Genomic DNA, 27,142 nt, shown 5'->3' with positions numbered 1-27,142 from the left:
ACAACCCAATTTAAAAATGGGCAATGGATCCAAATAGACATTTCTTCAAGAAGATATACAGATGGCCAATAAGCACATGGAAGAATATCATCAGCCACCAGGGAAATGTAAATGAAAACCACAAGGAGATAATTTCATACCCAACTAGAATGACTAGAATCAGAAGAAAGTCGGATAACAAGGTGTTGGCAAGATCGTGGAGAAATGAGAACCCTCATCCACTGCTAGTGGGATTAGAAAGTGATGCAGCGGGATCCCTGGGTGGCGCAGCGGTTTGGCGCCTGCCTTTGGCCCAGGGCGCGATCCTGGAGACCCGGGATTGAATCCCACGTTGGGTTCCCGGTGCATGGAGCCTGCTTCTCCCTCTGCCTGTGTCTCTGCCTCTCTCTATCTCTCTGTGACTATCATAAATAAATAAAAATTTAAAAAAAATTTAAAAAAAGAAAGTGATGCAGCTGCTTTGGAAATCTATTGGCATTTCACTAAAATGTTGGTTATCATATGACCCAGCAATTCCTTTCTTAGATACACACACAAGAGAAATGAAGACACATGCCCACATAAAACCTCATATACATGAAGTTTATAGCAGCATTATTTTTACTAGCCAAAAAGTGAAAACAACCAAAATGTTTATTGACTGTCAAATGGATAAATGATATATCCATACAATGGAATATTATTTGCCCATAAAAAAGGAATGGCATGATACATGCTACAACATGGATAAATCTTAAAGACATTAATTATGCTAAGTGAAAGAAGCCAGTCACAAAAGACCATATGTGATTCCATTTATATGAAAATCCAGAATAAGTAAATCTACATAGAAAGTAGATTAGTGGTTGTTTAGGGCTAGGGAGCAAGGAGGGAGGGAATGGGGAGATGGGAAAGTAATAGCTAAAGGCTACAGGGGTTCTTTTTGAGGTGATGAAATGTTCTAATATTGATGGATGATAGTTGTATCCCCAAATATAGTATAAAGCACTGAACTGTACACTTTGAAACACTGAATTGTTACATGTAAGTGATCACTAAGTTCTATTCCTGAAACCAATACTACACTATATGTTAACTTGAAATTTTTTTAATTTTTATTTTTTATTCACGAGAGACACACACAGAGAGAGAGAGAGAGAGAGAGAGAGAGAGGCAGAGACACAGGCAGAGGGAGAAGCAGGCTCCATAGGAGGAGCCTGATGCCAGACTTGACTCCAGGACCCTGGGATCACGCCCTGAGCCGAAGGCAGATGCTCAACCACTGAACCGCCCAGGTGCCCTTAACTTGAATTTAAATAAAAACTTGGAAGAAAAAAATGGTTAATTGTATGGTAGGCAAATTATGTCAATAAAGCTGAATTAATGATAAAATCTATTTGCTTATATTCAAATCAAATAGATCATCTAACTTCTGACAATCATCTTCTAGTTTCATGCTCCCATTGCTCCCATTCCTATGGTGTACAAGGAAAAGATTTTGTAAAAATTCGGTAACAACTGACCAGTTACATCTAATTTGTAAATAAATTCAGAATTTCAGAATAATGCTCTCAAAATACAGACAATAGGACTAAAATATTTTCTAGGTGCATGTTAGTTGGGACTATCCCTGGATCTGTTTACTGAATCTCTCTTAGGTATACAAATAGTCGAATTCTACACCACCAAGAATCTTAAGCAGCTCACTGCCCCTCTAAGGGCCTCAGCTTCCCTAGGCCATCTTCCCTAAAAAGTAATTCTGGCCTCATGTCAGTGACTTGATACCCTAAATGTTAACTGTAATTTTTGATAGGTTATATTATGAGTACCATTAAAGACAGGTGCCTTCCATATTTCTATGTCTTGGGTACAACCACTAAAATGAAAATTTTCCATTCTATGTTGGATGGTTACTTGGTCATACCCAATAATGCCCACAGAGAGAAAAACTCACATTATGCAGATATAGCAAAAGGAGTAAACTCAAAGCCAGAACTTGATTTTAGAGCAGATCTGCTATTTGAGTTATATGTGTTTGGACAGGGAACTTCACTTCTCTAGATCTCCATTTCATTACTATATATATATTATGTGGACTAGAAGACCTAAGACTCCTTTCAAGTCCAAAATCCTGTAATTTTAGGCCATGCAATATTAAATCATGTATAAAAACAGCCTATATATAAAGACAGTTAAAATTCTAGTTTCAGATACAAAACCAAAAAAACAAAAATGAAAACTAGTTATCTTCAAAAGCACTAGGAAATATCTGTTTTGGAGTATTAATATGAGTCTAAATTCAGTAGAATCAGAGACAAAAATCTTTTCTAAGAATATATGTGAACTGGGACACCTGGGTGGGTCAGTCACTGATTTCGGCTCAGTTCATGATTTCAGAGTCCTGAGATCAAGCCCCACATTGGGCTCTGTGCTCAGCATGGAGTCTGCTTAAGGATTCTCTCTCTCCCTTTCCCTCTACCTCTCCCCCCCACACTGCTCACTCTTTCTAAAATAAATCTTTAAGAGAAAGAATATATTGTGAACTAATGACCAGCTAATAACCTCCTCTATTTCCCTAATATCAATGACTACTTCAACACTGGTGTCATGTAGTTAATTCACAAACCAAATACAAGTCAAATGTAATTATGACTATGCCAACCAAATCTCAGAAGAAAACATTAAATAATACCCAACATTTATATGCATTAGTGATTATAAGTCAACTTGTTTTTTTTTTTTTTTAAGATTTTATTTATTCATGAGAGACAGAAAAAAAGAGAGAGGGGCAGAGACACAGGCAGAGGGAGAAGCAGGCTCCATGTAGGGAGCCTGATGTGGGACTTGATCCCGGGTCTCCAGGATCAGGCCCTGGGCTGACTGCAGCACTAAACTGCTGAGCCACCTGGGCTGCCCTCAACTTGTTTTAAATGTAGAATATGCTATAAACAATTTAGGTTCTTCAAAATTAGATGGCTTCTAGTTTATATGTTTGTCTATTTTGTTTTTTATATTTTATATAAGCTTTGGCTAATCTCAAATTATTTCTCCACTATCAACAGAAACAACAGCTAGAAAGCAATGCTACTTTTTCATTGACTTAAAAGAGCACGTTTAAAATTAGATCATTTAATTCCTGTACTTATCTCTTTGAGTAGAAAGGACAAAATTCTTATCTAATAGTCAAAAACAATTAAAAACCTGACAACTGTAGTCTAACCTAAATTATGTTCTTTTTTAGCACAGCATGAAATCAAAAGTGCTAAATCGGCAACTTAGAACTAATGCCTTCTGATGGTCAGTTATATAGCACAGAATACTACTTTAATAGCAAGTCTTTTCAAATATAAAGCCTACTTTTCATTTGGTTCAAATCTTGTCTTTTTTTTTAATTTTTATTTATGATAGTCACAGAGAGAGAGAAAGAGAGAGAGAGAGAGAGGCGGAGACACAGGCAGAGGGAGAAGCAGGCTCCATGCACCGGGAGCCCAACGTGGGATTCGATCCCGGGTCTCCAGGATGGCGCCCTGGGCCAAAGGCAGGCGCTAAACCGTTGCGCCACCCAGGGATCCCAAATCTTGTTTTTGTTAAGAAGTAGAAAAGTGGATTTCAAATATGTATTTTCCAGAACTGCCAGGTTTCAGGTGTTTTTGCAGATCATATCAAAAAATGTATACCTCAATAGTAGAAAAAAGTTCCAAGGCATTCGGAGTGTTCACTTAGTTGGAACTAAATTTAGTAAGTTTTATTCAACAGGCTCATGCTTGAGTAATGAAGTTTCTAGGTTTCTGATAATCTTCTACTAAATAAATACATCTATATATTATATATACATACATATAAATGTATAGAGGACTGTATTAGTGTACATATTGTCAAAAAGAATAAAGACATATAAAAATTATTTTACATTTTTAATAGGAAAACAACTTTTATGACAGCTAAACAGACAATGCAAATTCAATTTTTAAAAAGAAACATTAGTAATAAGAATTCTAATGATAAATTCACTAAAAGAATCTTTTGAAATAAACCACCTTTACAGAAAATTATTCATGTTGGAGTCTATTAAAGTGCATAAAAAGAAAATTTATTTTAGAATTTATACCAAAGATGCATTATGAATATACATGTGTTTTTCTGGTCCTCCCAGCCTCAAAGATAACATAGCCTTAATCTTAACATGTCTGCCTTCTAGTGCCCCATAAATAATTTGTTCCAAAGCTGAAAATTATAAGCAATTTTCCCTATTGATAACCTTATAAGTAATTCTGGTAACAAAGTAAAAAAGTCTCAATTCTTATTTCGCTAATTCTCTAAAGTTATGTCAGTCTCACAAGAATATCTGATTACTGTTTTCAATGAAAATTGAAAGTAGAGGGATATTTTCAGATTTTTAAAAATAAGTTAAATCATAAATATTCATCATATGTAAAAATAAACAAAAGGTAAATTTTAGGGTATCTCTAGATTTTCATTTTTTAAAAAACAATAAATCATTTTATTTACAATTAAGTGATGAAAAGAGTAATTTGCACAGCCAACTGGTACACACTGTTGCTTTTTTTGTTTTTTTTTTTAAGTTGGTTCCATGCTCAGTGTGGAACCCAATGTGGGGATCAAACTCACAACTCTGAGATCAAGGAGATTAAGAGTCAGACACTTAACCAACTGAGCCACCCAAGTGCCCCTCTTTTTAGAGAAAGTGTTTTCTTTTTTTTTTTAAGATTTTATTTACTTATTCATGAGAGACACACACACAGAGAGAGAGAGAGAGAGAGAGAGAGAGACAGAGGCAGAGGCAGAGGCAGAGGGAGAAGCAGGCTCCATGCAGAGAGCCCAATGTGGGACTCTATCCTGGGACCCCAGGGTCAGGCCCTGAGCCCAAGGCAGACATTCAACCACTGAACCACCCAGGCATCCCCCCACAGTGCTTTCTTAAAAAGACCAATAGAGAAGCAACTGAATCAAGATTTATGCACAGATGCTAAATGGGCAATCCAATCTATCAATTATGTCATGCAGCTTCTTACAAAAAGTCAAACTACTACTGCTTTTTTGATGCTCACTTTTAAAACTAACTTCTAAAACTTGCTCAGTTTTAAAGCAAATATCAGCATGGAGTCCCTCACATATGCTCATTTTTTCAGGGTCCTCACATAATGATTCTCCAATTTAGAGTAATTGCATATACTCTGGTGTTTTTATCACAATGAAAAAAAAAAAGGAAAAAAGAAAAACAAATGTGATTTCATAAGATGGAATCCATAAAGAGGCCAGTTAATGAATCCTCTGACTACCGAGAATCAGCAACAGACTGCCAATAATAATTACAGAAAACAGTATATCGGTGTCGTAACAAAAGGGTATGGTGAACTTCTTCTAAAATACTCAGTTCATTTTTATATAATGAATCCAACTAATGTATTTATAAATTATTCATTTATCTTTATGTGAGATTTGTTTTATTAATATTTGTGCTTTTCTGGTATCAGTTTTTCCTACTCTTCCATCAGAATCTTCCCATAAATCCCTGGAAAGTCACAAATATCCCTATGGCCAATGGGTAAGCCACAAAAGTGATAGTTCATCAAAATGTATTTTCACCTATTTAACAAATCTGTTGTGAGGTTAATTTCTAATTTATATAAAATAATCCCATTAATCATTAATCTATGAAAAATAATGATCATATTGATTTTTCTATGGCTCAAACCCTTAGACAAATAAACCTCTCTCTGATTACCTGTTAATGTAAAGAAAACTGAGTAAATTTTATTTTATTCATATTTAAACTACTGAATACCTGTAAACAATGTAGCATTTATTAAAATAGACACTTAATTTATACTAAATTCCACTCAGACTTTACAAGTTTTTTATCCTTAATTTTTAAATACACACATGATTTTTTTCAAACTATTATCAATCAGGTATATACAAAAGTGAAATATGACATCCAAGCCAAAATGTGATTTTTAAAATAATGAACCTCTAAACAGCTATAATGTACAATGTGTAAAATTCCAGTAAAACACAGGTAGATTCTTACAGAAATGTTAGTCCTATAATACCGAGCGATATTTACAAGCAAACATGATCCAAACAGCACATGCAGATTCGGGGTAAGTAAACACTCGGACACGAACTGCCAGTCGCACCTGGTCTCCACGGCAACAGATTATTTCTTCACAGAAAGGAGACCTACAAAAGAAAACTTATTTAATTAAGAAGTGAACACAGATTTTGCTTTATCTCCAAATAAGTCCATTCCATATTTAAAATAATTTTTAAAAATCTAGTCTCTGCAGAACATGAGAGACTCCTTACTCTGGGAAACAAACAAGAGGTGGTAGAAAGGGAGGTGGGGAGGGGGTGGGGGGACTGGGTGACGGGCACTGAGGGGGGCACTTGATGGGATGAACACTGGGTGTTATTCTATATGTTGGCAAATTGAACACCAATTTAAAAAAAAAACCAAACACACACACACACACACACACACAAATCTAGTCTCTGTTACCAATACCCCTATGATTTTGGTTTAGCTATTGAAATTACACAATATTTTCTCAGTCTATAAATTTAAAAAATTACACTAGGTAAAATTAGAAATCCTCAGCTGAGATTGCACCAAAACCAACAGGAAAATTATTCCAACTACCTAGAGCCACATTTCAGACCTAATGAATCACTATCTGTGGCAAGGAAAATAAATCATTATAAAAGTTCACGTGATTCTAAAGTCATTCCTAAACAGCCAGACTAACAGCCTGCTAAAAGTCTTAGGTTAATAGGGACACCTGGGTTGCTCAGTAGGTTGTGCGTCTCTCAACTTCAGTTCAGGTCATGAGATCCACCCCCACACTTGGGTCCATGCTTAGCACAGAGTCTGCTTATCCCCACTCTGCCCTCATCTCCTACTCTAATTAATTAATTAATTAATTTTTAAAAAATCTTTAAATTCCTAAGACAGTTAACATTTACAAATTCATAAATTCCACCTTACCGAAGACACGTAGCAAATGCACGCCTTGCATTTCTATAGACAAAATGTATTGGGAACCCTTTAAATGTGTGACCATCAGGTACAGCCCTCCTTATGGCATCTTGAAATTCTTCATTGCCTGCAGATATACTTGTCGTACGCTCAAATTCATAAGAAGCCAAAGCTGGTGATAAGAGATAGGAAAGCTGGTCTTCCCAAACAGTAGTGAGACCAAGATCCTACAGCAATCGAAAGATAAAAAGAAAAGGTGAAATATACTAGTATTTTAAAAGCCAATTATAAGTGTTGATGATTTTAATATATTTAAAATATAAAAAATATTTTAATATAAAGCCCATCATAACTTTTTAAACTTTCTATTATGATAAGGACACGTACAAATAAAGGAACTACAGGTACCTGGTTTTACTTAGAAGAAAAAAAAGAAAAAACTTTTTAAAGGCTCTAAAATCTGTACTTCCTTAATATTCACTAGAAAATACTACATGGAACAGTCCTACTATGGAAAACACAGTGCTGCTGAAATTTGAAATCACGTTTTATTTAAAGAGTAAGATTGAATCTGCTTAATTTAATTGTTCCAACACAAATTCAACTATAGTAGGAGAGAAAAATCAACAAATGAATTACATAATAATACTAACTTTTATACCGTAAAGGGATATAAAGGTGAAAAGATATGCTTTAGGCCTTCACGGAGCTTTAAACATGTTTCTATAGAATGTTGAAGGTATTTAAGATTTCACTTGTAGTATGAAATGAACTACATATATCTATACACGTGATATTTTAAAAACATTGTTACAAAAAAAATTTTCTCAAAAATTCTAAATATTTTGATTATCATAATAGATCTCTGCCATTTCCTGATTTTGTATTCAAGGTTTTAGCTGGTTCCAAGTAACCCCAAAGGTCTATGTTCATCTATCTTTTTTTCTGTGGCGAAAAGTAAATCTCACTTGCTGACTTACAGCCACCATTAACTTAGTGATCAACACTAGTATCTAGCTCAGTTTTTTGTTTTCTTTTTCTACATAAATTCCTATTACAATAAAATACTGGTCTTATTTGTAAACAAGACCTAGGAAAACTAAAAGGCAGTATAGTATGAGTGATGGAGGGAAAGATGCAGTAATGAGGGACTTTAATTCTCCTCAGTGTAAGTGAAGTAGGTCCTTGAACAACCTACTGCTGAGAACAAACTATAAGTGCCAGATTACTTTCCAAAATACACTTCTAAAAGCTTTGATGAGTTGGCAAGTGAGTACAGCAGATTTTATAAGCCAAACTAATAGTAATTGGAAGCCCAGAAAACATAGTTAATAAATCACTTTGCCTTTGATGCCCTCAAGGAACACAGTAAACAGGATTCACTGAAGGTGGGGAGTCTATTATGGAATCCCAAAAGATGAATTAGAAATAAATCTTCTGAGATTCTAGTCCTTTGATGGTTATGTGTTGCACCCACTCCAATCATGTTCTTTTCATTCATTCCCTGACTGGTTTCTTCCAATGAACAAAAATTCTTAAAAATATACTAATCTTTTTATATCTTTTTATGTTTGTTATGTCTAATGCACAAAAGAAATCTAAATGGCTAATAAGAGGACTGATCTCATTAATAATCAGGGTAATGCAAATTAAAGCTAGAATGAGAATATAATTTTACATCCAGCTAAATTCATGTGATAGGGTAAAATAAACAAAACCAACCTGGAAAAAAATGATTATGAAAAAAATATAACCCAGTATTTTCAGTAGGAATAATATGAATTAAGTACTCCACAGAAAAATAAATCCAAAGAGTGGTATTCAGCAAAAGTCTGAACTAGTTTATCACTCTTCATTTCTAGAAGTAATAAATTCTAAAAGTATTAGTGAGTTTGGAAACTTTTGGTCTCAGAACCTAACTCTAATGACTTTCAAAACTACAAGCTTAAAAGGAACTAAATTTGTTTTGTTCAGGGCTAGAACAGTGACTGGTACTATCCTAGCTGCCCTCCTCCCCTTATGTATTATTGTTAAATACATAAACAAATGGAAAAAAATGCATGAAACTACAAATATCAGTGTTAATTACCTTCCTGTGTTCTGACACTAGCAGTCTTAGCTGCATTTCTATTTCATTACTTGTTACTGAAGCATCAATTGTGGATGCACATAGAGGGGGAAAAGGAGGAAGGGATGTTGTAGCTCCTGGAGCACACACAGATCTGATTGCTTCTTCACTCATGGGTTTCCATTTGGATTCATCATTCAAATCAAATACACAGATTTCCACTGAGTCAGAGGGCTGACAATTTCCCAGGAACATCTGATGATTGAAAACACAACCAATTGTTCGATACGGGTACAGAGGTTTGGGCTGTTCTGCAACTGGAGATTCATCAGGATTGGCAGGTTTGTGGATGTACCTAAAAAAAGTAAAGTATAATTTTATACAGTAAAAACTTAAAAATTAAGAAGGTAACATTTATTAAGAAAGATATTTAGGGCTATAACTATTTCCCAGGACTAGAGTTTAATACTTGTTTTTTCTTATATTTCTACAATTTTATTACATAATTGTATGGCACATATCATATAAAAACCAACTTTATTCAACATGAGAATATATTCTATGTATAACCATTAAGATCAAAATCATTCATCTCAAATAACACAATTAAAATACTTTAGCTATACATTAATAGTTACAACTAACAAAAATGATTATCAACCAGGGGAAAATTAAGAAACCTAAGAAGATGGCCCAGGGCTATGCCTTTAGAAACTCCAACATTTATAGATCAGATAAAGGTGAAGTAAGAACAGCCAGATAGGAATAATATAAACTAAAAAAAAAAAAAAAAAAAAAAAGGAATAATGAAAACTGAAAGACAATGCTATGGTAGAAGCTAAGGAAAGAGATGGTTCCAGGAAAGAGGGAACACCGAACTCTTTCAAAATCTGATGGCAGTCCAAAGAACTAAGAAAAGCATACAGTGAATTTACCAATGTGGAGTTGGTGACATCAAATTTTCAAAAGAAATCATGATTTACAACCTCAATTTATTTTTAGGCTTGGGGAAAAACATTAGAAAAAGCATATGCCAATTACAAAATTTAAAATAAATTTATTTTTTAACCAATATTATATTGGTAAAGAATATTTTAGGTGTACAAATTTTCTTCAAATTAAGAGCTGTTTTAATTGAAGTAATCTTTTGCTTGGTCATAAAAAGGCTCTAATAATGAAAATTATCAATTTGTGCGTTTGAGTACCATCTAATATAAACAAAGAATCTTTAATTTAAAACATTTACATCTTGGGATCCCTGGGTGGCTCAGCGGTTTAGTGCCTGCCTTCAGCCCCGGGCGTGATCCTGGAGTTCTGGAATCAAGTCCCACATCAGGCTCCCTCTGAGGAGCCTGCTCCTCCCTCTGCCTATGTCTCTGCCTCTCTCTCTCTCTCATGAATGAATAAACAATCTTAAAAAAAAATTTTACATCTTTATTTTAATATCCTTGTAAACATGACTGACAAACCTGTGTCCTGTTAAACTCTCCCAAAAAGTGATGGTTCCATCAGTTCCACAGGTCATAACCCATGCATGAGGTACTCCTTTTGCCTTAGTCCCAACACAGACAAAGGCTTCTAATCCATATCCAAGAAGAAGGCTGCACAGAAGGTTAGCATGATCTTCACAGTCACCCTAGAAAATGAATTATTTATTCCTTCACAATTTTCTCATTAAATGTTCAATACAAAATTATAACTAAAAAGCAATATTAATATTCCATTTTTTAAAAGATTTTTTAAAGTAATTTATAAACTCAATATGGGACTCAAACTCACAACTCTGAGACCGAGGGTCACATGCTCCATTGACTGAGACAGCTAGCCACCCCTAATTTTTTTTTTAAGATTTTATTTATTTACTTGAGAGAGAATGAGTGAGAGAAACCAAGCACAGAGGGAGAGGGAGAAAGAAGCAGATCCCCACTGAACAGGGAACCTGATATGGAGCTTGATCTCAGGACCCTGAGATTATGACCTGAGTGGAGGCAGATGCTTAACTGGCTAAGCCACCCAGGTACCCCTAAATTTCACTTTTTTTTTTTTTTTTTTTTTATAATTTTTTTTTTTTAATTTTATTTATTTATGATAGGCACACAGTGAGAGAGAGAGAAGCAGAGACATAGGCAGAGGGAGAAGCAGGCTCCATGCACCGGGAGCCCGACGTGGGACTCGATCCCGGGTCTCCAGGATCGCGCCCCGGGCCAAAGGCAGGCGCCAAACCGCTGCGCCACCCAGGGATCCCCTAAATTTCACTTTTAATCATTAGTCTAGTGTTAAGCTGAAACAATTAAGGAGAGGGGTAAGAATACACTAATTTTAGAAGAACCTAAATTATTTTACAAAGTCAGTGCTCACAAATCTGATAATCATACTTGGAAAGGGGGCATTATTCTAAAGTTTATTTAAAAACTTAGAGGAAGAAAAGCAGCAGGATTTTAAAGATGAATAGCTAAAGAACATGAACAGACAAGATAACAAATGATACACCAAGAAATGCAAATACAGAAGAAAATACTCAAAACAATCAGTTATGGTATCTATATGTGATCATTTTAAGGCATTAACATACTAGAAAAAAAATGAGTGAAAGAACAGCAAAATTTCAACAATGGCTATAATTATGGGAGGTTTTCTATCACTTTCCCTTCTATTTTCTAAATTTTAACATTATGTTACTTTTACAACTTAAAAATATGAAAGCTACAAAAACAGAAAATATCTGATAATCTGTAAAAAAAAATCAAAATATTAAACAGTAAGGCTCCAATTATATAAAGGTATGTATTTAAGTGCAGGACTATAGGTAATATACAAAAGCAAAACTATTAAGTTCAATGATAGCAGGAAGGGTGATTTCGTATTAGTGGCTCTACACAGCTGCTTTTTGATCAACTATAACAGAACCAATACCATTTTAAAATCTCAATATGGGCAGCCCAGCGGTTGGCTAAACCTGGCTCAGCGGTTTAGCGCTGCCTTCAGCCCAGGGTGTGATCCCGTAGACTCGAGATAGAGTTCCACATCGGGCTCCCTGCATGGAGCCCGCTTCTCCCTCTGCCTGTGTCTCTGCTTCTCTTTCTGTCTCTCATAAATGAATAAATAAAATATTAAAAAAACAAATAGGGCAGCCCCAGTGGCTCAGCAGTTTAGCACCTGCCTTCAGCCCAGGGCGTGATCCTAGAGACCCAGGATTGAGTTCCACATCAGGCTCCCTCCATGGAGCCTGCTTCTCCCTCTGCCTGTGTCTCTGCCTCTCTCTCTCTCTCTCTGTGTCTGTCATGAATAAATAAATAAAATCTTAAAAATAAATAAATAAATAAATAAAATAAATAAGTTAAAATAGATAAAATCTCAATAGGACTTTCAAAAAATATAATATCCATTCTTTTAGATTCAGTAGTTTCTATAATACTGAGATTTTATACTAAAAAATTTCAAAAGAAACATAATAGTACTCCCAATATTCAGTGAAAACAAAAAATTCACTCACAAAGATATAAAAAAATTAGAAGCAAGCTACTGTAGCCAAAAGAAATAGTTACTACAATGGCAAAATAGTTATGTAGAGAATATCTTTTTTAATAATTTCAAGCTTCTGGGGCACCTCAGTGGCTCAGTTGTTTAAGTATCTGCCTTTGGCTCAGGTCATGATCCTGGTGTCCTGGGACTGAGCTGCACGTTGGGCTCCCTACTTAGTGGAGAGTCTGTCTCTCCTCCCTCTGATCCTCCCCTGCTCGTGCTCTCACTTGCTCTCTTTCTCTCTGAATAATTTTTTTTTAATTAAGAAAAAATAATTTCAAGCTTCTAATTTAAGATGTTTTCCATTTAAACAAACTCAGGTAAACAAAATAATAAATCAAAGGGGCAATTATTTGCTTTATGAATGAATTATTTACAGTGATTTTTTAAATTTATTTGAGATAGAGCAGAGTGTGAGAGAGGGCACAAGCAGGGAGAAGGACAAAGGGAGAGGAAAAGGGAGAAGCAGGCTCCCCACAGAGCAGGGAGCCTGACGTAGGGCTTGATCCCAGGATCATGACCAGAGCCAAAGACAGATACCCAACCAACCGAGCCACCAGGCACCTCTTTATATAATAATTTTAAGTATGTACCATTCCTGCTATATTTGAAATAAAAAAAGCTGAAATCCATACACACAATTTTTGAGAACCACAGCTTGAGAATAAATCAAAATAATTTTTTGATAATGTTTAACTATTTTTTTTCCTTTTTGGGGGAGGGGAGAGAGAAGTAGGGAAGGACAGAAGGAGAGAGAAAAGAATCTTAAGCAGACTCCATGCTGAGTGTGGAGCTGGACTCCAGGCTCGATTCCACAACACTGAGATCATGACCTAGGCCAAAATCAAGAGTCAGATGCTTAACGGTCAGAGCCACTCAGTTGCCCGTTTTTGATTGTTTTTTTTTACATAAAAATCTTCCTAACAAATCAATCTAAGTGAGTTAAATAGGTTCTTCCACTGTATAAGCTTTGCTTTGTGAATGAAGACTCATACTACATATACAATCTCAGACCAAAAAATATTATTTCAAAACAAATAATTTTTTTTCTATTTCAGCAGAACTGAAATGCTAAAGATAGTCTTGTTTTTATATTATCATTTTAGAACAGAGATTAAAAATATCAAATTATCTATAAAATTCATTTACTGAAATCAATTTATTTAACATCAATAAATGTACACAAATTCTTAAATATATACTTACACTTGAAACTAAACAAAATACCATGCAATCTAAGATTTTCTTCCATATTCCTTTTGTACTGCTATTTTCCCTTTTAAAAAAATGTATCATTGAAGTAGCTTTTAACACATGAATAGTACTAGAAAGACCATGATTATCCCAGCATTGTCTCTAATTCAGTTGAATTTACCTCTTTATTTTGATTTTCGACATTAAAATACTTATCTCCACCTCACAAAAATCATATTATGCTAAGAAACTATACAAGAAAATAAAAACTTTTTATGTACTAAAAACAAGAGATTGACTAGTTCAAACCAATCATTTATCCATTTTTCTAGGTTAATTTTTTTCAAATATGATAAACTCACAATAACTATGATGTATTGCTATTTATTTAATTCTATTACAAGTACAGAGTACCTTGTTTCTACAGAGAAAGGCCAGCAGAGTGCACCACTGTTCCTGTTTACCTCCTCCTCCAATAACAGGGGCTCTTTCATAACCAAGGACATTAACAAATCTCGCTGCTTGCCTTGGAGTATCCAGAAGCCTCCCAGCTCGAAGTGGTTTAATATAGGAACAAACTGGTCTGTTTATCCCATTTTCATCCTGAGGGAAGAGGGAAAAAATATTAACTGTAGGATAGATTACTCCCAATATTAACACCTTTTCTTAGAATATATTAACGTGGGATAAAATAATTCTGGATACCATTTATTGAGTGCTTACCCTGCATCCAGCAGTGAAGTGCTACGCATACAACGTCTCTTTTAATCCTCTTAATATCTCTTACTATTTTCATTGCATACATGAAGAAATTGAAGCTACAATATTATGCAACAGAGCCAGAATTCAAACCCTGAGCTATCTCCAAAACTTGTGACAGTTAAGGACCTGAACTACCATGATTCAGCAATGTCACTCTGAGATATCTGTAGCAACTGAAATCAGTATCTCAAAAAGACTTCTATCTTCACATCCATGTTCACTGCAGCATCAGTCATAATAGTCAAGATATGGAAACAAGTGAAATGTCCTTTAATGGATAAATAAGTGAAAAAATGTGGTATTACCCATACAACAGAATATTATTTAGCTATATAAAAAGGAGATCCTGCCATTTGTGACAACATGGATGAATCTGAAGGGTATTACGCAAAGTGAAATAAGCCAGATAGATAAAAACAAATCTTGTATGGTTTCCCTTACATGTGGAATCTTAAAAAAAAAAAAAAAAAAAAAAAAAAAAAAAAAGCTGATTTCATAGAAATAGAGAATAGAATGGTGATTGCCAAGGATTAGACAGAGGGAGGAACAGAGAGATATAGGCCAAAGGGTACAGATTTTCAGTTATAAGAAGATTAAGTTCTGAGGATCTAATGGAAAACATGAGGAGTAATTAATACAGTAAACTTGAAAGCTGCTAAGAGCAGATCTTAAGTCTCCTCACCACATAGGAAAGAGGTAACTATGTAAATTGATGGATGTGTTTATTATCTTGATCTTGATAGGCATTCCACGATGTATATGTATAGCAAATATACATATATATTGTACACTTCAAATATATACAATTATATTTGTCAATTACTCCTCAATAACTTAGAAAAACAAAAGAACTCTTCTGAAAACAGAACAGGCAGGTGGGTAGGGGATGGAGAGGGGATCTAAGTCACAGTATCCTTTCATATTATCATAAAGAACTTAATACTGTATATCCAAACAGAATAACTCTTCTGATTTACTAATATAACAACAAATTATCAGAGCTCATTTTCAGTTTGTTTCCATTACACCTGGAGATCCACAGGAAACAAGGATTTGTTAACCAAGTCAACTGCAAGCAGAGTTCTGAAAATCATTTAAGGAAAACATTTTACATTTTTAAATATAAATATATGATGTATCCTAGCATTTAAGGTAACTACAGTGCATACAAAAGTCTCTGGTGATGGTCCACCACTGTGCGTTTAGAGTTAATATTACCAAAGCCTGCATATCCCTTAACTTCATGATTACTGAGATGACAAAATCAAAACACTATTTTCTATTCAAAATTCAAAGACAATTTAATACATTGTGTCATGGCAAGGCTCCTCAGAAACAAAGTCTAACTCAGCTAACAGAAAAACAACTGTTGGGATCCCTGAGTGGCGCAGCGGTTTGGCGCCTGCCTTTGGCCCAGGGCGCGATCCTGGAGACCCGGGATTGAGTCCCACATCGGGCTCCCGGCGCATGGAGCCTGCTTCTCTCTCTGCCTGTGTCTCTGCCTCTCTCTCTTTCTCTCTGTATGACTATCATAAATAAATAAAATTAAAAAAAAAAAAAAACTGTTTTGATTATCAGAACCACTGATGTCTTTCTATACCACAAAAACATCACCTCTCCACTATAATCCCAAACCTTAGGAAGGAAAACAAAACAAAACACCCCTTTTTTTAATTATATTTTTTATAAATAATTTTTAATTATAGCAAGAAAGATAATTTTTTTGATGTAGAGCAAAGTATTATTATGATTTGACTTTTAACTATGGTTCTCAATTCTAAAAGGCACTGATTTTTTTTCCTTGTCTCTCCCACCCCACTGTTACCTCCATGGCTCAAACACATCCATGGTGATCTCTTTCTTACTCTCCATCTCCCCATGCAATCTTGGGAGTCAGAAATAGAACAAAGGAATCAGCTAGGAAAAAAACTCAAGTAGAATTAAGAATCAAAGACAATTAAGGAAACTAAGGAACAGAGGAAGACAAGAGATTTAAGCAAAGGGTGTTTCCTGGCATTTATTTTATTTCTTTTAAAGATTTTTATTTATTTATTTATGAGAGACACAGAGAGAGAGGCAGAGACACAGGCAGAGGGAGAAGCAGGCTCCCTGCAGGGAGCCCGATGTGGGACTTGATCCCAGGATCCTGGGATCACAACCTAAGCAGACACTCAACCACTGAGTCACCCAGGTGTCCCCATAGCATTCATTTTAAAAACAGAAAACCATGATTCTAATTTTGGAGGGAAGTAGAAAACTATTATTTGGATTTCTTTCATATTAACTCAGTGTTATTACTGATCTAGTATAGTGTTGGAATATTAAGCCTTGAAATCACAATCTGAATATTAGAAGGATAACCTCAGTCTTCAAGTGATTTATCACAGTTTTTTTATCTTTTAAAAAAGATTTTATTTACTTATTCATGAGAGACACACACACACAGAGAGAGAGAGAGAGAGACAGAGACAGAGACAGAGAGAGACAGAGACATAGGCAGAGGGAGAAGCAGGCTCCATGCAGGGAGCCTGATGTGGGACTCAATTCTGGAACTCCAGGATCATGCCCTGAGCCAAAGGCAGATGCTCAACTGCTGAACCACCCAGGCATCCCTATAACATTTTCTTAAATATTAATGGTCAATTTCTATAACTTATTTTAAAATTTCTTGTACTAGAAAATTTAAGTTATCGTTAGGTAAATTACTATTGTACTAGAGCAAAACAAGCAAGGGAGGAAAAATAAGTACAACAGATTATTATGTATAACAACTTGGAGGATTCTACAGCTGTTACAATAAAGGTAATTAACTGAGTTCCTGAGTGGGCCATTTAGTCCTATTCTTACAACTTCACTATCAGAAAGGAAAGGAATGAGTACCTAAAAAGTGGATGCATTTACCCTAAGACAATCATCAAAAGTAGCATCTTAGAATACAAGATATATCATTGTTTCATTACAGCAGTATTTCTCATATTATCCATAATACATCAAATGAAATGTCTTGAAAATTTCAATATTTCAGCTTCTAAACCTGCACTGTCCCATTAAGAATGCCACTAACCCTGTGTAGCTATTTAAATTTTAATTAAAATTAAAATAAAATGTAAAATTCAGTTCTTTATTGCAACATTTTGCACACTCAATAGGTCAATGGCTATCATACTGAACAGCACAGAGAACATTTCCCTCACTGCAGAGAGACAGTGTTGCTGTAAATTATTTTCTCTTATGCCTAGAAGCACTGGAAATTCATTTTCAGACCATGTATAATAATTTTTTGGTTTAAAAATTTTTTGTGCAGTTTTTTGTGCAGTTTTTGTGATTAGATTGACTGTCTTAAATAAATACTATTGTTTCTTAACTTCATATCTAGTCAAATATAGAAAGCAGCAGCAAAGATACTTTTGGGGAACTGAAGTAAGATAAACATTTATTTACTCTCTGTATGTCCAGAGGTGGTCCAGTCAAACCAAAAATGCTCTAGTCAAAACTGCAACTCAATGGAGTCTCCATGACTGAGCTGCTATTTGATCTTAGGAAAAAATCTTCACTCTTCTATTCTTTATACTGTTTATTTTTTATAAAATAGTAGAAACTCCTGGCCAACTGACAATCTTATATGGTTACCATGAGACTAAGTGACCTTATGTAGTTCCAATCTTCTTACAATGAATTCTAAGAGATGGAAACTTGTTTAAGTAGTATTTCCTTTAAAAAAAAAAAAAAAGAATTTGCATAACTGCATATCTCCTCCTATTCCTCCTCCTCTTTCCTTTGTCATTTTTCTGGTCTACTTGCTCATCCACCCATTCTTCTCTAGTCCCAGATTCCTTACATAACCTCACCTCAGACTAAACAGACAGCAGAGAGCCAGTTATATTTTGACTGGTTTCTCTTTGCCCCATCCTGGCATCAATGGTATCTTGTCTGCCCTGTTAAACAATGCATAGACAATGCTACTGAAAAGCAAGAAGCCATTTCCCACATTTCCATTCCTACTCAACTAGGCTCTCCCACTTCTAAGCTCCTCATCTACAAACTGACCTACTCTTAGTCCATCCTACTATGTAGGGTAAAACTAGATGAATGCACAGGATCTGAGAAAGATCAGTCAAAATAATACCACACTATAACTCTTATAAAAGCATCTACATAAGGCTAACTATATATAAAAAATTTGAATGGTTCCTCAAAAGTTACAAAAAACATGGATCTGATCATATATTTTATTCTGATTTGATAATGAGAGAAAATAAGCTTAGGCTGTAGGAAAAATAGAAGCATATCTATATATAACTGAAATGCTGCAGTTAAATATTGCTTGTCACAGGCTCAGAGATGGTGGCTATATAGAATTATTACATATAAGACTGTCTTTAAGAAAATAACCTAACAAAATATATTTCTAAACATATGTGCCCATAGCCCCGATTCTGCACATCAAAGCTCAATTTACATTATCAACTGCAAAGTATTCTAGTATTTAATCATTTAGTACTAAATATTACACTCCAACTTAAACAAAATGGGTTTTTATCTATTTTAAATCAAATATATTAAAAAAAGGTTTAAAAAAATTGAAATGAGGGACACCTAGGTAGCTCAGCAGTTGAGCATCTCCCTTCAGCTCAGGACATGATCTCAGAGTCCCAGGACTGTGTTACGTATCAGGCTCCCCACGGGGAGTCTGCTTCTCTCTCTCTCTGCCTGGTGTCTGCCTTTCTCATGAATAAACAAAATCTTTTTTTAAAAAATTGAAAATGAAAAGCAAAATAAAACATTGCATTACATCACCTACTCAGCGAAAGAGAATATTACAAAATCGTATTCAATTTTTACAAACTTTTATTTGTCAGGAATACATTTTAACAATTCACCTTAAATGAAACTTACATATACAACAGTAAATATTAAACACAAACCTGTGCAAAAATCTTGACCAGCCGTGAATTGTGTGAGGGTCGAATTTGCAAATATTCTCTCCACCACTGCTTTGCATATACAAGAAATAATCGCTCTTTCTCTGCAGTTTTCTGACGTTCCAAAGCAAGCTTGAAATTAAAAAAATATATATTTTTCCTCCTTAAATACTATAAAATAATTAACAATTCTACATACTTCTCTCCATCTCTATCACCACCCTAACCGTAAGCCATCATCTCCATCATCTGTAACAGCTTCCTGACGGACTTCCTTGTGTCTATACTCCCCCCTCCCCTTATAATCTAGTTTCCATATAATGGTCAGTAATCTTTTTTTCTCCCAAGACAAAATTTTTTTTTAAAGATCTTATTCATTTATTTCAGAGAGTGAGAAATATCACAGAGGGAGAGGGAGAAGCAGACCCCCTGCCCAGGAGAGAGCCTGACGTGGGGCTCAATCATGGGACACTTAGACCCTGAGCCGAGCCAAGCCAAAGGCAGATGCTTAAACAACTGAGGAACCCCAAGATAAAAATTTTTTAATAATAAATTGTATTGTCATTCTCTTGCTTAAAACCAGTAAGTGGTAATTTTCCAAAAAGAAATTACTTTCTAGGATCAGTAGATAAATATACTACTATGAAAACAAATACACAAAGAAGAGAAATTCAGAATCATTTACCTGTGTGTTCACTACTTCCTGAGACAATGTCTGATTGAGTGGTGGGTACATCTCAAGTTTTATATTTAAAATTCCAACAGAAACTTTTGATTCTGTGCCTATAAATATAAACAAGTATTTAGAACTTCAGAGGTTTCCAGACTATGTATATTTAGTCAACCAAAGTCTAACCAAAATAATCTAAGAATTTTGTGCTTTACCACTTACGTGAAATACAGATAATATTCAACATCTTTAATATTCATATTAAAAACAATTCAAATCAAATCAGTTTTTATTTTGCATAAAGACCTTGATCTAGTTGTAAGATTATCTATGTTTTGAGCTTGCTTCTTACATTTTTTTTTTTTAATTTTTTTTTTTTTTTAATTTTTTTATTTATTTATGACAGTCTCAGAGAGAGAGAGAGAGAGGCAGAGACACAGGCAGAGGGAGAAGCAGGCCCCATGCACCGGGAGCCTGATGTGGGATTCGATCCCGGGGCTCCAGGATCGCGCCCTGGGCCAAAGACAAGCGCCAAACCGCTGCGCCACCCAGGGATCCCTGCTTCTTACATTTTAAAGGGCTATCTGGATCTAAAGGATTTGGTATTCTTAATTTTTATCTTCATTAAACGTATACCAACCAGATTTACATTAAAAACAAAGTAAAGCAACTGTTAACATCTGGTTCTCAGGAAATAATTTATACTTTGTCACATATAATAATTCCTTCCCATTTTTCACATCACATGTGAACACAAATTTTCAATCCATACCTGGATTTAAACAATTTGAAAACAAATACACTTTTTACAAGAACTATTTACTGTTCCTCTGGTGAATCAGAATATACTTGTTTCTTGGTCACTACTATGATAATCATGTTAGGCCTATATTTGAAGACAAATAATGTGTATCTTTTGAAAATACATATATCCCACAAAAAACTTGTGCCCTTACTTTCTATTTAAGGAAAACCACATTCTGGGTATGACTTATCAAAATCTAAAGTACTAAAGCTATACCCTCCACCAACCAGGTTTGACTCTGTGACTTAGTTTCAATACCAAAGTAATTCCCTTATATGTTATGCATAAAATACTGGTAGGTTTTATTCTATTAGAAAATACATATCACACATCAGATAGTTCCCAAGAGTCCAAGGAAACAATGGTGAATAAAATAGGCACCATCTCTCTCCTCAAAGAGTATTATTCATAGATCCTGTCAATGAACAAGTCAGCACCTCTTTGAGTCCCATATTCCCACATGTAAAATGTTGGAGAAGTATCAACTCCATATTCTGTAAGAACCACTGCTGCCTGAAGGCACTGATACTAATGGGGGATGCACTGTACACTGGAGTGTGCTGGAGTAGAGTTTTTACATATGCATCTGTGTGAAGAATCCTACTGTTCTTTATAGCCTTATATACAATCAAATAAATTTGAAGAAAAAAAATAAGCCCCTGAAAAAAAAATTTTTCCTTACAAGATCAGTTTGACTGTATAGTTCTATACCCCCCCTTTTTTTTTTAAGACTTTATTTATTCATGAGGGACACACACACACAGACTGAGAGAGAGGAGGCAGAGACACAGACAGAGGGAGAAGCAGGCTCCATGCAGGGAGCCCGACATGGGACTCGATCCCAGGTCTCCAGGATCAGGCCCTAGGCCGAAGGCAGTGCTAAACCACTTAGCCACCCAGGCTGCCCTAGTTCTATACTCCTAACATGCTTCACGACATTTCCCAAGACCCCAATACTAGAGTCCAAATGTAATTTTAATGAAATTCTTTTTTTAAGTATTTTATTAAGTATTTATCTATTTGAGAGAGAGGACACACACAAGCACAGGAGGGAAGGGGGGAGGGGGGAGAGAGAGAGAGAGAAATTTTTTTTTTTTTCTTTTTTTTTGAGAGAAAGAAATCTTAAGCAGACTCCTCCACACTGAACCCAGAGCCTGATGCAGAGCTTGGATCTCATGACCCTAAGACCATGACCCTAAGATCACGAACTGAGACAAAATCAAGAGTGGAAACCTAGAGTCGGATGCTTAAGTGACTGCACCATGCAGGCACTCCCTAATGAAAGTTTTTTTACATGTTTCCTGTTTGGTTTACAAAGGCATTCAGAAAACATAAAATGCATTTATCAACAAGCTATGCCTATAAAAAGGTAACAGTGATGAATCATCATACCTACACCCATAAGCTCCACAGTAAGACTGGTCACTCCATTTTCTGAGCCCAAAACTGATCGCCATTCGAGAAAATAGGATGCTACTAAAGTAGTCTCACCAAATATGTCTGTTTTGATTAGCACCATATGAACTGGATCACTTATTGATAACATTGTTGTTGAATCAGCCATTCTAGTTCCATCACCTGGCAACATAAACCAAATGCATCACGTTACATATTCCATTAGACCAACATAGAAGAATATGTTTATTGCAAAGGATACTAATATACTTACATAAAACCAAATAAAATAATTTGGTAATGCCTCAGAAACCATGCAACAGCTTACTTAATTTAAAAAGTACAATCCTGGGGCGCCTGGGGAGCTCTGTCAGCTAAGTGTCTACCTTTGGCTCAGGTCATGATCAGGTCATGATCAGGTCCTGAGATGGATACCCAGGTCACACCCCCTGCTCAGCAGGGAGTCTGCTTCTCCTTCTCCCCAACACTCTCTGCTTGTGCTCACTTGCACTCTCTCAAATAAAATCTTTAAAAAAAAAATAAATAAACAGCCTTATTAGGGTAACCTTTTTCACCAAGGGCAAAAAAATTTTTTCATACTGTATTAGCCATCTTAGCAATCTAAATTTCTAAAGGTGTAATTTTTTAGCTTTGCTAAGCAAACACATTATTAAGATTTCTATATTGAAATAACATAAAATACAGTCACAGAAATAATATAAAAATTATAGGAATCAGGTATATAATTTTAAAAAATTACAGACTCCCATCCTACCTTTATTTCTCAAAGTTACATAACATGATAAACCTAGCTATCCTTCATAAATGAGAAGAATTATGTCTTGTTCTTCACTATATCCTCAGCACTTGCCTAGTATATAGTATAACGCATCTAGCAGGCATTTATTGATTGGTTGATTGACTGATTTTGGGGGGGGGGGAAGAAGAGGGGGAGAGGGAGAAAGAAATCTCAAGTAGACTCTGCTGAGCACAGAGCCCGATGCAGGGCTCAAACCCACAACACTAAGATCATGACCTGAGCCAAAATAAGGAGTCAGATACTTAACCGACTACAGCACCCAGGCAACCCCCTAACAGATATTTAAATGTTTACTACTTAAGAAGCAACCATTAAGACAGTAAAAATAAAAAATCTTAAGGGAAAATTATTTAGCAGAAAATAAAGCAAAAAGATAGAAGTAATTTATGTAAAAAAGAGCAGTGGAGAAAATAAAAGCAAAGTAGGAAGATTCAATCATCTAGCAAAAGTTATGTTACAATAAAACCTAACAAATATTTATTCAATTAAATGACAAGTTATTATTGCTCCTTACCTAAGCTTTCTCTGTGTACTTCAAGTAAAAAGCCATCATGAAAATCTGGTTCACAGGCACATGGAACAGGTTTAGAACGAAAACGTTGGTTTCGAAAATGTAAACATAGAGTAAAGGTTGAACAAACTTGTCCAGGTAAAGGCTCAGGTTCTTGTAGATGTTCCAAGAAAGCTTTTCCACCCAAAACCTGAAGGTAAAGATACCTCCGTGTTGGATCAATATTAGCTGTAAAGTGTAGCAATATATATGAGGAAACTGCCAAACAACTTAAGGAATGTGATCAAGACAATAGGAAATAATAACTTGACAGAAATAAAACCAAAGACTAAATTTAAAAAGTAACAAATTTACTGTATACCAGGACCATTTGAAACCGAGAAAGAAAACATACACAGTAAGATATATCTTTATCGGAGTTTTTATATTCTGGCTACTTTCTCCCAGCTAGAAAAGAGTCAGAGCCAAGGCTTAAGAACCTTTGCTCTTCAGGTGCTTATCTAATAACACGCCTTCACCGCCAAAGCCAAACCAAACAAATATAAACTCAGCAAGTGTACTTGTTAGGCAATTACCATTAAAAAAGCAAAGCTGTACAATGTTTATAAAACATATTATTAAAACATGAGAAAAAAAAAAAAAAAAAAAAAAAAACATGAGAAACAGGTAATTCTGTTTTTGCTTCCACTCTGTGATATACTAAAGCTTCTGACATACACAACTTGGTGCAAAACAGAATCTAAGTTTTTTGGATGATTAATTACAAAAATGGTTAAGAATCTCATTCGAGAAGGAAAAAAATGGTTTTCATCAAATACCAAACACTACAGCACATCAATATGTAGTACTGTGCAAAACGAAATCAATGTTAAAAGAAATATACATACTTTTTTTTAACAATGTTGATTGTCTATCAGTAAAACAAACAGGTTGTTTTGGAGAGGAAGGTAGTTCTTGATCAACACTGTCCTAGAAAGGTGGGAAAAAAGATGAAAACAAATTAGAAAACAAAAATTATAGCTAAGCAAAGAAACATCAACAATGGGTGGGACTAAGAACTAAACAGAAGTATACAGGATAAAGCCCCCCCCCTCAAGGAAACTCTTATTTTCCCAGCATAATTAAAATAATGAAAAGAGTTGATGAACTGGTCACTCCTAAACTCTAATAAGAAAATAAACTGTCTTCAGTGTCCACAGAATGCTATTAACAAATCCTTAATACCTTAAACAAGGTTAAACTTTTTCTAAGCCTAATATGACATTTGACTTATGATTCTACCATGAACTGATTTTAATAAGGAAATGACATTCACACAGCAGAAGCTGTTATTGGGTCAATTTTCAAACAAATGGGTTTATAAACCTCAAAAACCAAAAAAGGAGGCTGTATTAAAATACTTATTCCCTGATGTATTATGCACTCCATCCAATTTTTACATTATACTACCCATGTATTATTAGGTCACAGTTTCTCATTATTGCCTCATTTTCAAAAGAAGGCCCACTTACTATTTTGTGCACGGAGGCTTATCATCTCATTACCGACCTATTTGTATAAAGAGATTTGAAGGTTCTTACACAATTATTTTCTTTAAAAAACTGATAATCTGTTAATCACAGAGAATGAAGTTCTAAAACAATGTGTTTATTTAAAAAATATGCCTAATCTAAAAAAAGTTATAAAACACTACTTGCGAAAAAGAACTAGGTTATGGTGAACTAATTTCACTAAAATATGTATACTTACAGATACAGACCTAGGGAATAACAACAGAAAATTCTGTCATTGTAAAGAGAAATATGGTATGTAACTCCAATCTCATTGATACATAATCCCACTTGCTACATTCAAGGGTAGAGTGAGCTTATAGTAAGCATATTACCAGACAAAAATGGCCTTTTAAAGTGATTTTACTAAAAACAGGCCCCAAATATGGACCCAATAAGCAGCATTATGCCCAGGAACATATTCTCAAAATTCTTCCCCACCAAACTACTCACAGTAACAAAATTAAGTTCTTTCATCACATCATCAATGATTCCCCGACGTCTAAGGGCTTTGATCAAATCTTCTGTTGATAACTGTTGTTGATCAGGTGCCAATTCTTCCCGTATTGTCTCTGCAAGGATTTCTCTTATTCTGCCATGGACATCCATCTATGTCGAAAACACGCATTATAACTCACATTTATAAAGCTGACAAACATTGCCAATTAGCTAATTTCTTTCTAAAGCAACCAAAGAAAAAAAAAATAATGGGAGAGTACTAAGGGCACCCGGGTGGCTCAGCGGTTGAGCGTCTCCCTTCCGCTCAGGGCGTGACCCCAGGGTCCCGGGATCGAGTGCCACATCGGGCTCCCTGAGGCGGACCTGCTTCTCCCTCTGTGTGTCTCAGGAATAAGTAAATATTTAAAAAATAATAATGGGAGAGTGGACAAAATTCAAGACGGCTTTTCAAGCTAATAGTAAATGTAAAATTATTACTAGCATTCAATGAGAATAAAGCTAAAATTTTTCTTTATTTCATCCTAAATTTCTTTTAGTACAAATCCTAGAAATAATCTCTACTGGTTATCTACTACCTTTGTTACCATTTCCCCACAAATGACATTCAACGAAAACAGACCTATTGAAAGTGAGGTACACTCAAGAGAACACAGACCTGGACTAGGAGATCAGAGTACGACTTTCAACTTTCAGCTTATTAGACGTGACGCTGAGTTAATTCGTTTACCCTGTATGAATCTGAAAAAGATTACTGCGAGGCTTGGGTCAAAGATGCTTTACACTGGGCCCAGAACCTGGCATACAGGTGCACAGCAAACGGAAGCTTTCATCGCCTCAGCTCCCTGCGTGCGCGGCTCCGTTGGGCTCCGAAGGGCCGCAAGCACCCTCAGGACAGACCTTCAGGAACTGCTCCTGCGGCTCCACTTCAGAGACGCGAGGTGCACCTTCAAGTAACTCTAACTCCTACCCTGCGAGCATACACCTGCTGCAAACCGGCTGGTATTCGGCCTGGCATCTGAGGCCGCGGGGTGAGCGCCTCCTCCTCAGGCGCCGCGCCGCTCACCACGGCCGCCCTTCGCCGAGGCTGGAAGGCGGCCCGGGCTGCACACTCGGAGCCCCCCGCCCGCGCCCCCGCCAAACGGGCGCCGCCGTCGGCCTCGCCCGGGACGCCAGGCGGGGGCCGCTCAGGGCCAGACCCTCACCTTGCTCAGCTGCTGGTGGATGAGCTGCTTCAGCTCGGAGGCCTTCTCCGGAGGCAGCGACATGCTGCGGCCGCCGCTCACCGCGCTTCCCCCGCCTCGGGCGCGCCCGGCCGGCCCCGGGGTGCCGGTAGCCGCGGGGCGGAGGCGGCGACCGCTCGGGCTCGCGCGGCTCCCGGGGGGCGCGACGCCGCGTCAGGGCCGCGGCTGGGCGGGAGCCGAGGCGGCGGTGGCGGCGCTCAACTGTGGCTTTCAAACGGCGCGGACTGCCGGGGCGCGGGCTGCC

The 27,142-nt window shown here is 36.1% G+C and overlaps 1 protein-coding gene across 1 annotated transcript; it reads right to left on the bottom strand.

The window, feature by feature from the left end:
- Nucleotides 1-3,880: 3,880 nt before the first annotated feature.
- On the bottom strand, nucleotides 3,881-27,056 carry CEP76 (centrosomal protein 76). The gene is made up of 12 exons (XM_026005993.2): nucleotides 26,860-27,056; nucleotides 25,652-25,807; nucleotides 24,536-24,617; nucleotides 23,652-23,876; nucleotides 22,315-22,500; nucleotides 20,133-20,230; nucleotides 19,451-19,579; nucleotides 14,178-14,366; nucleotides 10,517-10,683; nucleotides 9,069-9,402; nucleotides 6,989-7,206; nucleotides 3,881-6,183 (listed from the first exon to the last, which is right to left on the bottom strand). Exons 1-12 carry the CDS (start codon nucleotides 26,920-26,922, stop codon nucleotides 6,045-6,047), a joined length of 1,986 nt encoding a protein of 661 aa, XP_025861778.1. The 5' UTR covers nucleotides 26,923-27,056; the 3' UTR covers nucleotides 3,881-6,044.
- Nucleotides 27,057-27,142: the final 86 nt, after the last annotated feature.

Source organism: Vulpes vulpes, chromosome 13 (genome assembly GCF_048418805.1).
Source record: "Vulpes vulpes isolate BD-2025 chromosome 13, VulVul3, whole genome shotgun sequence".
Classification (NCBI taxonomy): Eukaryota; Metazoa; Chordata; class Mammalia; order Carnivora; family Canidae; genus Vulpes; species Vulpes vulpes.
The sequence above is the reverse complement of the archived record's forward strand: the minus strand, read 5'-3'. Positions and strand labels throughout refer to the sequence as shown.

Bases quoted from the DNA above. Each gene is read 5' to 3' on its own strand.
- CEP76 (XM_026005993.2), bottom strand. From the start codon at position 26,922: ATGTCGCTGCCTCCGGAGAAGGCCTCCGAGCTGAAGCAGCTCATCCAC. The intron at 25,808-26,859 runs GTGAGGGTCTGG...TTTTCGACATAG, and splicing joins TCCACCAGCAGCTGAGCAAG to ATGGATGTCCATGGCAGAAT. The intron at 10,684-14,177 runs GTACTCTGTACT...TTCATTTTCTAG, and splicing joins CCTTTCTCTGTAGAAACAAG to GGTGACTGTGAAGATCATGC.